Source organism: Hypomesus nipponensis, chromosome 10, assembly GCF_054491055.1.
Source record: "Hypomesus nipponensis isolate SF chromosome 10, ASM5449105v1, whole genome shotgun sequence".
NCBI classification, from domain to species: Eukaryota; Metazoa; Chordata; class Actinopteri; order Osmeriformes; family Osmeridae; genus Hypomesus; species Hypomesus nipponensis.
Genome location: NC_140370.1, coordinates 12,129,311 through 12,141,571, shown reverse-complemented (window position 1 = coordinate 12,141,571; position 12,261 = coordinate 12,129,311). Strand labels below are relative to the sequence as shown.

Sequence of the window (12,261 nt, the reverse complement as noted above, 5' to 3'; positions counted from 1 at the left end):
TGCTAATATGGAATCTCTGGGAATGTGTCCAACCTGCAATTATCCCCCAGACAAGCCAGTCCGACAGCCAGTCAGTCCGACAGACAGTCAGTCAGTGAGACAGCCAGTCAGTCAGATGATAGGAACTTTTTCCCTACCTATCATCCTACAAGACATTCGCTACTGCTAATAAAGTGCTCCAAGTCTGAAAGTAGTCTTAAAGTAGTCCACTATAGGGAGATGGCATGTCATTGGGGATTTACCCAGCTACCTAGTTCCACTGCTTAAAAGAGACATTCCAGAGATGCCTTACCGCAGCAGGTTCGATGATAAACTATTTCTGGGGGTGTCAAGACTGAGAAACCAACTTCAAAAGTATTCTCACTCTGACCCATAAAACATCCGGTATAAAGTACATATATATATAACTTTACATGACATTTCCTTGTTCCATGTATCCTAAACTGTCTCACCCAGTAGAGTGGCCACGCAGGCCAGGATGGCCAGCAGGGCGGCGGTGCTGAGGCCAGGAGACGGCGAGGAGGACGGCTGGGGCACGCACACCGTCTCTTTCTCCCACTCCCACTCCCCTGCCTCGGCCTCGGCCTGCCTCTCCTTCTCCCCGGCGCGCGCCCCCCCCCTCAGGCAGGGGCAGACGGACACGGTGACGGTGGCCGTGCTGGTGAGGCCCGAGGTGCCGTCCCGGAGGACCAGGGGCACGTACAGGGTAAGGGAGGAGGAGGAGGAGGAGCGGGAGAGGGGCTGCAGGGCCGACAGCAGCAGCAGGGTGGCCGTGGGACCTGGAGGAGGGAGCGGCTTTCAGAATCTTTGTTGGCACTTGAGTCTACGCTCAATCGTCTATCCGGTCCGTAACAACACAACACATCATAAAAAACCTTTGCAGAAAGAAGTAGTGAGAAAGAGAGAGGGGGAGAGAGAGAGGGGGAGAGAGGAGAGAGAGAGAGAGAGAGAGAGAGAGAGAGAGAGAGAGAGAGAGAGAGAGAGAGAGAGAGAGAGAGAGAGAGAGAGAGAGAGAGAGAGAGAGAGAGAGAGAGAGAGAGAGAGAGAGAGAGAGAGAGAGAGAGAGGTGGGGGACGGGTAAGAGGGATAGACACGAAAGAGAAAAGACAGAAAAGAGAAAACATGAGCATGACAAATCGAGGAGCTAAATCTAAATCAATTGAATTAAACCTCTACGATCACATCCTCTTAGCACAGTGTAGCATAGAGCAGTGGAGCACATTGGGAGGAAGAAACGGGAGCGAGAAAGAGAAATGGGGATAGCAAACAGCAGAGTAAACAAAAGGGAGGGGGATAACCGAGTAAACAATGGAGCCACCGGAGGAGTGAGATGGATGGCGGAGGAAGGTGGCACAGACAGGAAGAGAGAGGCACCGAGTGTGTGAGGAGTGGAGATAGAGGTATTATGGGGAAGGAGATCCGTCGTGTGTGAGCGTGACCGTGTGTGTGTTCACGCGGGCACTGCGCGTGTGTTTGGAAGAGAGAGAGAGAGAGAGACAGAGATTGAGAGAGAGAGAGAGAGAGAGAGAGAGAGAGAGAGAGAGAGGGAAAGAGAGAGTGAGTGAGAGAGGGAAAGAGAGAGATTGAGTGAAAGTATTGTGATTGCCCACCTCCGCTGTCCCTAACAGTGAAGTTGAGGGCAGCGCTGGACTCTGGAGGGATGCTGAAATAGACGGCGCTGTCGTTGCCTCCCTCATCTCGATCAATCGCCCGCAACACCTGCACCACCTGAAGGAGAGAGATAGAGACAGTGAGGAGGGGGAGAGCCAAAGAGAAAGAGAGGAGCGAGCCAAGAAAGAGAGGAGGAGAACGGGCACAATGAGGGGGGAGAGAACGTAGAGTCAGAGGATAAGAAAGAGGGAGGAAAAGAAAGTGTGGAGATAAAGAGACCAAGAGAGGGAGAGAGAGAGAGAGAGAGAGAGAGAGAGAGAGAGAGAGAGAGAGAGAGAGAGAGAGAGAGAGAGAGAGAGAGAGAGAGAGGCGGAGGTGGGGTATTGCAAATGTAGGGAGAGGACTGTAACAAGGCATAACTTTGTAACCATGTTCTGTATTTAGCTGAAGGCTTGTCTGAATAGTATCTAAATAAACTCAATGCATCTAAGTAATGCACACTTCTGACTTAAAAGGCATTGTTCAAATCTGAACATCCTGCTTTGAAACCTAATGTTTACTAAATGTTCTGAAGAAGAATACGTGCTTTGCACAGAAATGTTCCTGTAGTAATCCGCCTATTTTTTCCACAGCAGAAAGCAGGGAGGCACAGCGACCTGCTGTTACTATCAGAGCACATCCCTCTACAGCACTGTTGAGTCCTGTATAAAAGAGTATACAAGAGACAGTACTGTATAGAGTACTGTCTAGATGACAATACTGAAGAGTGTTCTATAGAAAGTACAGAGGAGGGCTAGATTGTTGGGATTGACATCATCAAGTGTTTCCTAGTTTCTTTGTTTTCACATCCTCAAACTAATTCAAGATAAAACTGTGCTCTGTATAATTTCTTGACAGACGGTTGCCATAGATACACAGACTAGGCAACGGCAAGGTCAATACACCTGCCAAAGACATCCTCTTGCAAAAATATTCCAAGTGATGGTAAACAGGAAGGAAGCAGAATAATGCGTAGTGAGGAGTTGGGTCACAGAACTCATGATGTACATCCATACTATCACACACACACACACACACACACACACACACACACACACACACACACACACACACACACACACACTGACCTGTCCGGTGGCTGATGAATCACACAGGGCCGTAGTATACTGCCTGTCCAACTCGGGCGCATTGTCATTCAGGTCCAGCGTTTCTATGGCAACCACCACCCTGGACACCTGGCCTGGGTTATCTGAAGGGGAGCCAATCAGGGACAGCTGTGTCACCAGAACATTCTAAGAAAGTTGCCAGTCAGTCAGCTGTCTCATGTCTTTGCCCTTCTGTCCAGGATGGTACATCATAGGTGTGGTGGAGACCTAGTGTGTAGTATAGAACTGTACTATAGCCTACTGCAGCCTTTACTATATACTACTACAAGTATACTAGTAATTTCAATGCCACATCTAAGATCAGATGTTTTGTATTAAAATCAGTATATTTGACATGGTAAACGTCACCTTTGTTCATGTTTACTGGCATAACACACCAAGGGGCTCAAAATGTATTTTTTTGTACAAATTCTTAAATTGTGCTTGATTGAGCTTGTCTGGCACAATGAGCGGATGGAGCCATTCCAAACGGGTGAAGGGCCCCCAATCTGGCACAGGCCAGCAGACTGGAGGTAAATACTGTTTGACCCAGGTCTGAAAACAGCCTTTATTTCTGTTGGCTGCTGTAGCTGTAGTAAGGCCAGTAGTCGACTATTTTCACATCAAACCTCGTTTCATGACAGCAGCCTTTTCACACAGAGACTGTGTGTGTGTGCATGTCTCTGCGGGTGTTTCTGTGTTAGTTTGAGACAGAGAAATACAGAAAGAGAATGAATGAGAGACAGCGAGGCAGAGGAAGAGAAAGAAAAGAGAGAAAGGGGGCGGGGGGTGGCCAGACAGGATAGGAAGAGAAAGAGACAGAGAGGAGAAGAACCAATCTGCATGCTAAGCAAATTGAGGAGGCACAGTGTAAATGGATTGGAAAGGAGTCCCATGCTGCATTCAAACACGCACACAATGAACGCGCTCTCACGTCGACACTAGGTTGGACACAACTCACATTCTGGACTGCAGACATACATTTTGTGGGAAGCTCTCGCACACAGTTTGGGCTGCACACACAAACAGACACGCACACAAACACGTCCTCTCTCTTTCTCGCTCTCTCTCTCTGGACTCAATTCAAGCTGCAACACCATGTTATGGATTGGTGCCATTGGTCCACATTGCTGAAATTGAGCTCCTTCCATAATGGCAGTGAGATATGCCTTTGGCTGGAGCATTCTAGTCAGCCAGTGAGTGCCAGTTATCAACACTGCCTCTAACAGTCTGTTGACTAGATAGAGCTCATTATTCAACTCTGGCACTCCCATTACATCAACTGAAGGGGTACTCACACAGTTGACACAATTACACCTTAAGTACAGACCAACACTGTCAACATACTGAGTAGAGGCTGCATTGAGCTTATGCTGTTCAAGCAGTCATTTAGGAGTGTGAGAAAATGGGAACTGTTATTCAAGTGGCTTTTGTGCTACGTGTCTAGATAATTCTTAACATTTGCAGTTGTTTTTTATTCGTTTAGCAGACTGAATTGCGAGCGGTGCATTTGTGACGGTATGTAACGGACGTGGCCACGCTCCGTCACTACAAGGCGTCCTTCGCCACTCGCTGGGCTCGAACGCACGACCTCTGACTTGCCAAGCGCGACCACTACCAGCTACGCCAAAGAAAAGCTAGCTATTCGTTGACGCGGGTAGCCCGTTACATACTCGAGGAGTGAGTTTCACAGGTTCACACCCGTTACACATTGAACGAAAATGCTTTATGGGTGGGCATGCTGGAGGTCTTGTGTGCTCAGCCTGACCTCTCTGTGTGGCGATGACCGTCACGTTGTGCCACTGCTCACGCTCGCGGTCCAGCTCCATTGCCGTGGTGATGAGGCCAGTGTCCGGCGTGATCCGGAACAGCGCTTCCGGGTCTGACTGGGGATCAATGGAGAACCTGAGGTGCGGAGGGGGTGGGGGGTGATAATCAGAGAGAGAGAGAGAGAGAGAGAGAGAGAAAGAGAGAGAGAGAGAGAGAGAGAGAGAGAGAGAGCAATAACGATGATATAATTCAAGTGGCTGCGGAATTAATAGTGGAGATTATCGTGGTCGATACCAACTCGTTTGAAGCACTGCTCATTATCTGAATAGTATATGATTTTTTATCTTTCAATAGTTCATCTTTCCACATACACATACACTTCCACACACACACAAATGCACACACACACAGACCCACGCACTCACTCACACTCGCCAAGCGTGGTAAAGATTCCTTTCCCCGGGCCACTATATTATATCGGTTGCAGCGGAAGAATGCCCTCTGTTCTGCGCTCAATCTCTCCAGACCGCACACACACAACCCAGGGAGCAGCCTGGCCACCGCAGCACTCAGGAGACTCTATTCAGCCTCGACGCCTTGCTCAAGGGCACGGCGCCGGTTGACATTTGAAACCAATCGCACCTGGCCTACGAACCCTCCGCTCCGGCCTGTGGTCCTCCTACCTGATGTTGTTGGTGAGGCCGGTGTCGGGGTCGACGGCGCTGACCCGGCCCACGGTGCACGCTGGCGGGCAGTTCTCAGACACGTCCATGCGGTAGCGGCTGCGGGAGAAGCGCGGGGGCTCGTCGGCGTCCAGCACGCCCACCCGGATGGTGGCGCGGTCCTTGAAGGGGCCACGGCGCAGGAAGCGGGGGTCCACCAGAGGGTTGAGTACCTCCACCGAGAAGGAATAGGAGCTACGGCTCTCGTAGTCTACAGCCTGAGGAGAGGAGAGAGGAGGAGAGAGAGGAGAGAGAGGAGGAGGGGAGGAGAGGAGAGGAGGAGAGAGAGGAGAGGGGGGAGAGGAGGAGAGGGAGGGAGGGAGGAGGAGGAGAAGAGGAGAGGAGAAGAGAAGAGAAGAGAAGAGAAGAGAAGAGAAGAGGAGAGGAGAGGAGAGGAGGGGGAGAGGAGGGGAGGGGAGGGGAGGGGAGGGGAGGGGAGGGGAGGGGAGGGGAGGGGAGGGGAGGGGAGGGGAGGGGAGGGGAGGGGAGGGGAGGGGAGGGGAGGGGAGGGGAGGGGAGGGGAGGGGAGGGGAGGGGAGGGGAGGGGAGGGGTTTATGTCACATTAGAACAGCTAGTTGTTTCCTTGTTGCTGTAGGAATGGCATTGTTATTTGTCTTTTAAATGGACCACGATGCCTGGTTTTACTCTTACTCAGCAAAAGTAAATGCTTTTCTATGTCACACAAAAGTATTACCTTCGCGCAAAAACATTTTGCACCATGAGATTGAAAACAAAATGATACTGACATTTAAGTGTTGGTTTTGACACAAACACGACATTGCCGTGGTTACAAGGGAGCATGCCATGACAATGTTGGAATCATTGGAATAGCAAACCAGACAGATTGTTTGAGAAGGGCTCTCCTTGCTCTAATATCATGGCATTGCCACCGAGAAGTTATGAAGCCTATTTGTCTGAGGTGTCTTTGTGATTGCTGCCTCCGTCTCCACAGCAGGGTACCGCTGGAGCAGGAAGAGTCTGGCCGCCTGTGATCAGGTTTGCTGTTTGGATGATTGCTACTGGGGGCCGGTGGCTCCACTCAGCTCAGCACATCCCACTGCTGATTAGATTTTGGTGACTGTCTTGTTTCTGTCGTTTACAAAACATCTCCAGGGCCCCTTCCTGCCTTCTCAGACCAGGCTGTTTGGATGGTAGGCTTCTCACACCAGGCTGTTTGGATGGTAGGCTTCTCAGACCAGGCTGTTTGGATGGTAGGCTTCTCAGACCAGGCTGTTTGGATGGTAGGCTTCTCACACCAGGCTGTTTGGATGGTAGGCTTCTCACACCAGACTGTTTGGATGGCTCTCGATATTAATGAGCACAGGTGTGGATGGGGGCAAGTGGATGGGTATAGAGCCATGTTGTTTGAATGCAGCATAAGCGTACCGCAAAAGATTTGCCTGAAAATGGATGAAGGTCCTCTGGTGAGAATATTGATCTTTTCTATCTTTTGCTCTCTCTTTCTGACCTCTTCCATTCTCTGTTCTCCCAGCCAAAAAGCTTAGGATTGTCTAAAATCTGTAATATTTACAGGGTATAAATATGCAGTGAGAAATTGAAGGGCACCGATATTGAAATTCAAGAAATAGGGGCACATCTCTATGCCTGAGAAAAAAGTGAAGGAAAATGTCAGGGAGAGAGAGATGGAGGCTGAGGGAAAGAAAGAGAGAGCGAGGGAGGGGGGTAGACAGAGAGAAAAGGCCTCTAACAGGATCCCATTAGACGGAGAGAGAGACAATCTGTCTGAGGAGGAGAGATGTCACTTACACTGTGAGCACACACTCATCACCCCCTCCCTCCCTGCATCTAGTACTCCATCACCCACTCCCTCCCTCCCTCCCTGTCTCCCTCCCTCGCTCTCTCCGGCACTCCATCACGGCTCTTCACTCTCCTGCGAGTGTGCGCAGGTCCATCCCTGACAAGCAGAACACACACTCATCTCTCTCCCTCACTCACTCTTTGCCTGAGCACTTATCACACCCACCTCCAGTTTTCCTCTTATGCTTCCTCTTCCTATCCATCTCTCCCTCTCTCACCTTCTCCCTCTTTTTTTCCCGCTCTCTCTATTTATTACTTAGTTTAACCTTGTACTGCCCTACCATGTTCTCATTCTTTTGAAATATTTTAATTCCTCCTTTCTACCTATTGCCTTCTTTTGCAGTTCATGTAATTAATCATCTCACCTCTATGGTCTAGTAAACACACATAATATATCTTACATGGAGAGAGAGAGTGTGTGTGTGTGTGTGTGTGTGTGTGTGTGTGTGTGTGTGTGTGTGTGTGTGTGCGCACAACTGAGCCATTTTAAAAGATCTATGCAGCCTTTGTGTGTCTGCAGCCTCTTCTCTGTCCTGTAGTTGAATGTGCAAGTCAGGGTTTTACTGCATGCATGATACAGTAACTTGGAGCCTTTCCTTCCCTGCTGAGCTACGCTTTGCTCTGTGAGAGGCCACTCTGCACATTAAGATGAAATGTCTGGGCGTGATTGTAGACCGACAGTAGCACTGGAATATTCTGCAGACATGTAACTGCAGCCCTGGAAGAGTGGAATCTGGCAAAAACACCCCCACCCTTCTCTGTTCTACTGCTCTCTATTTCCATTTTCTCACTCATTTACTCTCTGTCTCTCTCTCTCTCTCATTTCCGTCATTTTTTCCTGCCCTTTCCTTTTCTTTTCTCTCTTCCTACAACTAGTTCAGATGTTCCCCTCTCTTTGCCTTTGCAATGTGTCAGTACACATATCTCAACACATCTGCTATCTGTCCTCTCCCTTTCTACCCCTTTTTCTCTATCACTCTCATCCTCTGTCTGTCTGTCTGTCTGTCTGTCTGTCTGTCTGTCTGTCTGTCTGTCTCTCTCTCTCTCTCTCTCTCTCTCTCTCTCTCTCTCTCTCTCTCTCTCTCTCTCTCTGTCTGTCTCTTTCTCTCTCTCTCTCTCTCTCTCTCTCTCTCTCTCTCTCTCTCCCTCCCTCCCTCCCTCCCTCCCTCCCTCCCTCCCTCCCTCCCTCCCTCCCTCCCTCCCTCCCTCCCTCCCTCCCTCCCTCCCTCCCTCCCTCCCTCCCTCCCTCTCTCTCTCTCTCTCTCTCTCTCTCTCTCTCTCTCTCTCTCTCTCTCTCTCTCTCTCTCTCTCTCTCTCTCTCTCTCTCTCTCTCTCTCTCTCTCTCTCTCTCTCTCTCTCTCTCTCTCTCTCTCTCTCTCTCTCTCTCTCTCTCTCTCTCTCTCTCTCTCTCTCTCTCTCTCTCTCTGAGGAGGAGATTAGCACAATCTCTCCTCTGCGTGAGAAAACAAACACAGATAATCCTCAACGCGCTGCTAGCGGGTGACCGTGGATTAGCTCCTAGTTTAAAGTGAGAGCCGATGAAAATAATGGCCAAGAAGCAGAATCCTCCTGTCCCCAGGTGAAATGAGAGGAACACAAAGAGGTGTCTTACATCCCCCGTACACCCACTAAAACATACCTCCAATGGAATCTGGTGAATTGGAATGTTTGGTCTGTAGGTATTAACGACTCAGCTGTGCTGCATCAGAAGCAGTTGTTTGCTGGAGCGATATGTAACAAGCTGATGTGTAGCAAGCTGGTGCCAGACAGAACACTTAAGAGAAAGCTTGTTCTAATGTCCTCTCCTTCAGTCTCACATACTGCATATACACACAAACACATGCATACTGTGCACAGACGCACAATCAAGAACACAGCCAATCAGTGGTGTGAGCCGAGGTTACCCTAAAATACCTGGATTGGAACAGCATTCAGTGTTAGCGCCCCTAGAGGTTAAAGTTGGGATTTATTTTGGAAATCCCATTTGACCTTGGTTCTATAATTAAGGGCACTCTCTATGTTTCGGTATCTGTGGCCAGAAAATTCAAAGCAAAAGATGGGATTTGTGAGTCAGATTGGATTCAATCTTAAAACAGAGCCAATCAAAACCACCAAAATTAGATTACATCCTGCCAAGCTCAAATTGGATGAGATAAACAGATCCCCACTTCAATCAGGATAAACAATCTAAAACATGTTGTAAAATATTTAAGGTTAGAAGGATAGATGGTTTTAAACCCCAAACAGGGGATTATCTTAATCCCAGTAGGAGGGAGAGTTCCATGTGGATTAGGCACATGAGAGGCCTCATAGCTGGATGTTCACTAGAACTTAAACTGGGATCCAGTTATGAACCCAAACCCAGCTGTCAATTACCAGTACCTAAATGATTTATGAACATGATGATCTGGCCACCGGGGGGCAGTATTGCAGAGCAATGACATCCTGTAGGGCTGTCATTAAAATTCTTCAATTACCAGATGCAGGTGGTGTGACCTGTTTTACCTATGGTTTTCTACATCAATAACAACCGTGGGGAAGTCAGAGAAAACCTCCACACCTCCACACAAAAGCCAAAAAGAAAATAGACATTGTTGCACCTTCAGGGTTACATATAACAGATTAGATGTGAAGATAGACTGCAGCATATTCTCAGTTTCAATCTCAACATCCATTTATGTTTACATTCAGGTGCCAAGACCAGACCCCATCTCAGTCTGCCCTCCAGAGCCCTGGTGAGAGCCAGACCCTCCCTGGGCCCTGGGAGCTCAGAGAGGAAGAGAAGCGGTCGAGCTCTTCACCGCCTGAGGATGAATGAAGCTGACCTGAGCTGGGTACAGCTAGGCTGTTTGGGGAGGGAATCAGTGTGTGAGACAGCAACAACAACAAGCCTTTTAACAAAATGAGGGGAGACGGGATGAGGGAGATGGAGGCATTTGGATAGGAGGGAGAGAGGATGGGAGAGCAAGAGGAAGAAAGAGAGGAGAGAGGAGAAAATAGCCTGACACGGAGAGAGAGAGAGAGAGAGAGAGAGAGAGAGAGAGAGAGAGAGAGAGACTGGGGATGGAGAGGGATAGGGAGAGGAAAAAAAGAAAGAAAGATAGAAAGAAAGAAAGAAAGAAAGACGTGGTGTTTGGTTGTGGCCGTGTGTAAAGGTGTGTAAGGACCAAGGCGACTCCCCACTCATCAGACAGACTGCCAGAGTGTTAATGATCCAGCCTCGACCGCACGTGCCTTGGCCAACCCTCCTCCACCTCTCCATCTCTCCATCCTTCCCTTCCTCCAACCTTTTTCCTGGACCGCACCATCATCCTCAGTGGGTTCTTTTTCTCCATGAAAATGTCTATTTCCAGCCTTTACTTTTACTTTTCTCTGCAAAATATTCCTACCCCCCCGGGTTGTGTAATTCGCTGACCTGTCAGTCTGCCTGCCTGTCTGTCTGTCTGTCTGTCTGTCTGCCTGTCTGTGATCTAGCCCCAGCCTGTTAAAGGCAGCTGCTGCATCGTCCAGCCTTTAAGATAACCCCGCTGTGTTTCTTTCCACGTTATTGTTCATTCCACCGACCACTAACACAGAGACATACAAGGTCAAGACTGTGTACTGTATGTGTGAATCAGCCTGTGGTGTGTCTTTGTGCCAGTGTGTGTGCGTGTGTGTCTTTGTGCCAGTGCGTGTGCGTGTGTGTGTGTGCGTGTGTGTTTGTGCACAAGATCAATGGCAAAAAGATTCTGCCCACAGCTGTGTAATGACCAGTGAGGTCAAGCCAGACTGAGTGGTAACAGAAATTGTTCCAGTCGGAAATCCTCTCTTCTGGAGGGCAGAAAGATCATCTCTATCAACTAAATTCTTCACAGTTTGGAAATGTCTGACTGCAGCAGTCAAGAGAAACTAGATGCTGAGAACATGAGTCTGGATGAATGCAACCACAACACACACACACTCGTGTAGACGCGCACACACACACACACTGGATGGATGCTTTTTTTTATTTTTGTTTAACGGGGTGGAAACTGAGGGGGAGCTTAGCACTAATTTTACGCTTTGTTTAGTTTAATTCTATTAGAGTGGTATCTTTCATGTTTTCCATTCGTTGCACGTGGATTCCCTGAAAGGCTAAATCCCTTTTAACCTCTGTGAGTCACATTTTGAGCAACACCCACCTGCCCATTGTCTAGTCATCATTCTTTATCCACAGCTGTCAAAAAACTACAACCACAAACTTCAACTAGAAGAATACACTCCACTTTCTATTTTCTGAATAAGGAAATGCAAAACAAGTTCGCCATTTTGTAGTTATGGGTTTTGTAATGTTGTAGACCTTTGTGTCACTGTGATGAAATCCTGGCAGGGTTATGATAGGGGGATTTATTTGTTGTCATTTTTCGGTTCATTTCTTCTGTTGCCGAGCACATGTTCAATTGATCACCTCTATCTCCCTACTGAGAAAAACACACTGCTTTATGTTCCTTCCCCACCCCCCACCCCCCTCCCCATCATCCCTGACTCCTCTTCTTCTTTGTGTAGCTTTTTCACCAACCAAACATTTGTTATATTTATTTTTTCTTTTCCCTGCCTGTCTCTTTTCAAGCCTCATTGTGCTTCTCACTTGCTTTGCCTGTCTCAATCTCTCTCTCTCTCTCTCTTTCTCTCTCTCTCTCTCTCTCTCTCCCTCTCGCTCTCTCTCTCTCTCTCTCTCTCTCTCTCTCTCTCTCTCTCTCTCTCTCTCTCTCTCTCTCTCTCTCTCTATTTCTCTCTCACACTCTCTCTCTCTTTCCTCCAGCCATCCCTCCCTCACTCTGTTCAACCCTGACCTCTAGCCCTTTCTTCTATATCCCTCCCCCCGCTCTCTTCCCTCCCTTCTTTCTCTTTCTCCACGTCCCCTTGCCTCCCTCCATCCCTCTTATCAGAGTAACACTCCCAGCTCTGGAAATCCCTCATAACCCTGCCTCCGGTCTGGGCTTTTTTTGAACTAATCATAGAAATCTGGAGGGAGCTGTCACAGTCAAACACACAAACACACACACACTCACACACTCAGTAACAAGCACTCAGCAACACAGATACATTTACAAGCACACAAATTCACGTGGTGCATGCACACATATGCAACACGTCAGGTCGAAGGTATATATCACAAAAAGACACACAAACACACACACATAGCCACACACATAAACACACTGGATGACCATCA

General features: G+C 48.6%; 1 protein-coding gene across 1 annotated transcript in view; it reads right to left on the bottom strand.

Annotated features, from left to right (window-relative positions):
• Window positions 1-12,261, bottom strand: part of cdh24b (cadherin 24, type 2b) — a 45,496-nt gene that overhangs the window by 3,809 nt on the left and 29,426 nt on the right. Inside the window, exons 6-10 of the mRNA XM_084707608.1 lie at window positions 5,210-5,466; window positions 4,525-4,661; window positions 2,739-2,860; window positions 1,611-1,728; window positions 453-779 (exon numbers count right to left, since the gene is read on the bottom strand). Of these exons, the coding sequence (XP_084563734.1) occupies window positions 453-779; window positions 1,611-1,728; window positions 2,739-2,860; window positions 4,525-4,661; window positions 5,210-5,466 (961 nt within the window). The remainder of the gene's footprint in view (window positions 1-452; window positions 780-1,610; window positions 1,729-2,738; window positions 2,861-4,524; window positions 4,662-5,209; window positions 5,467-12,261) is intronic.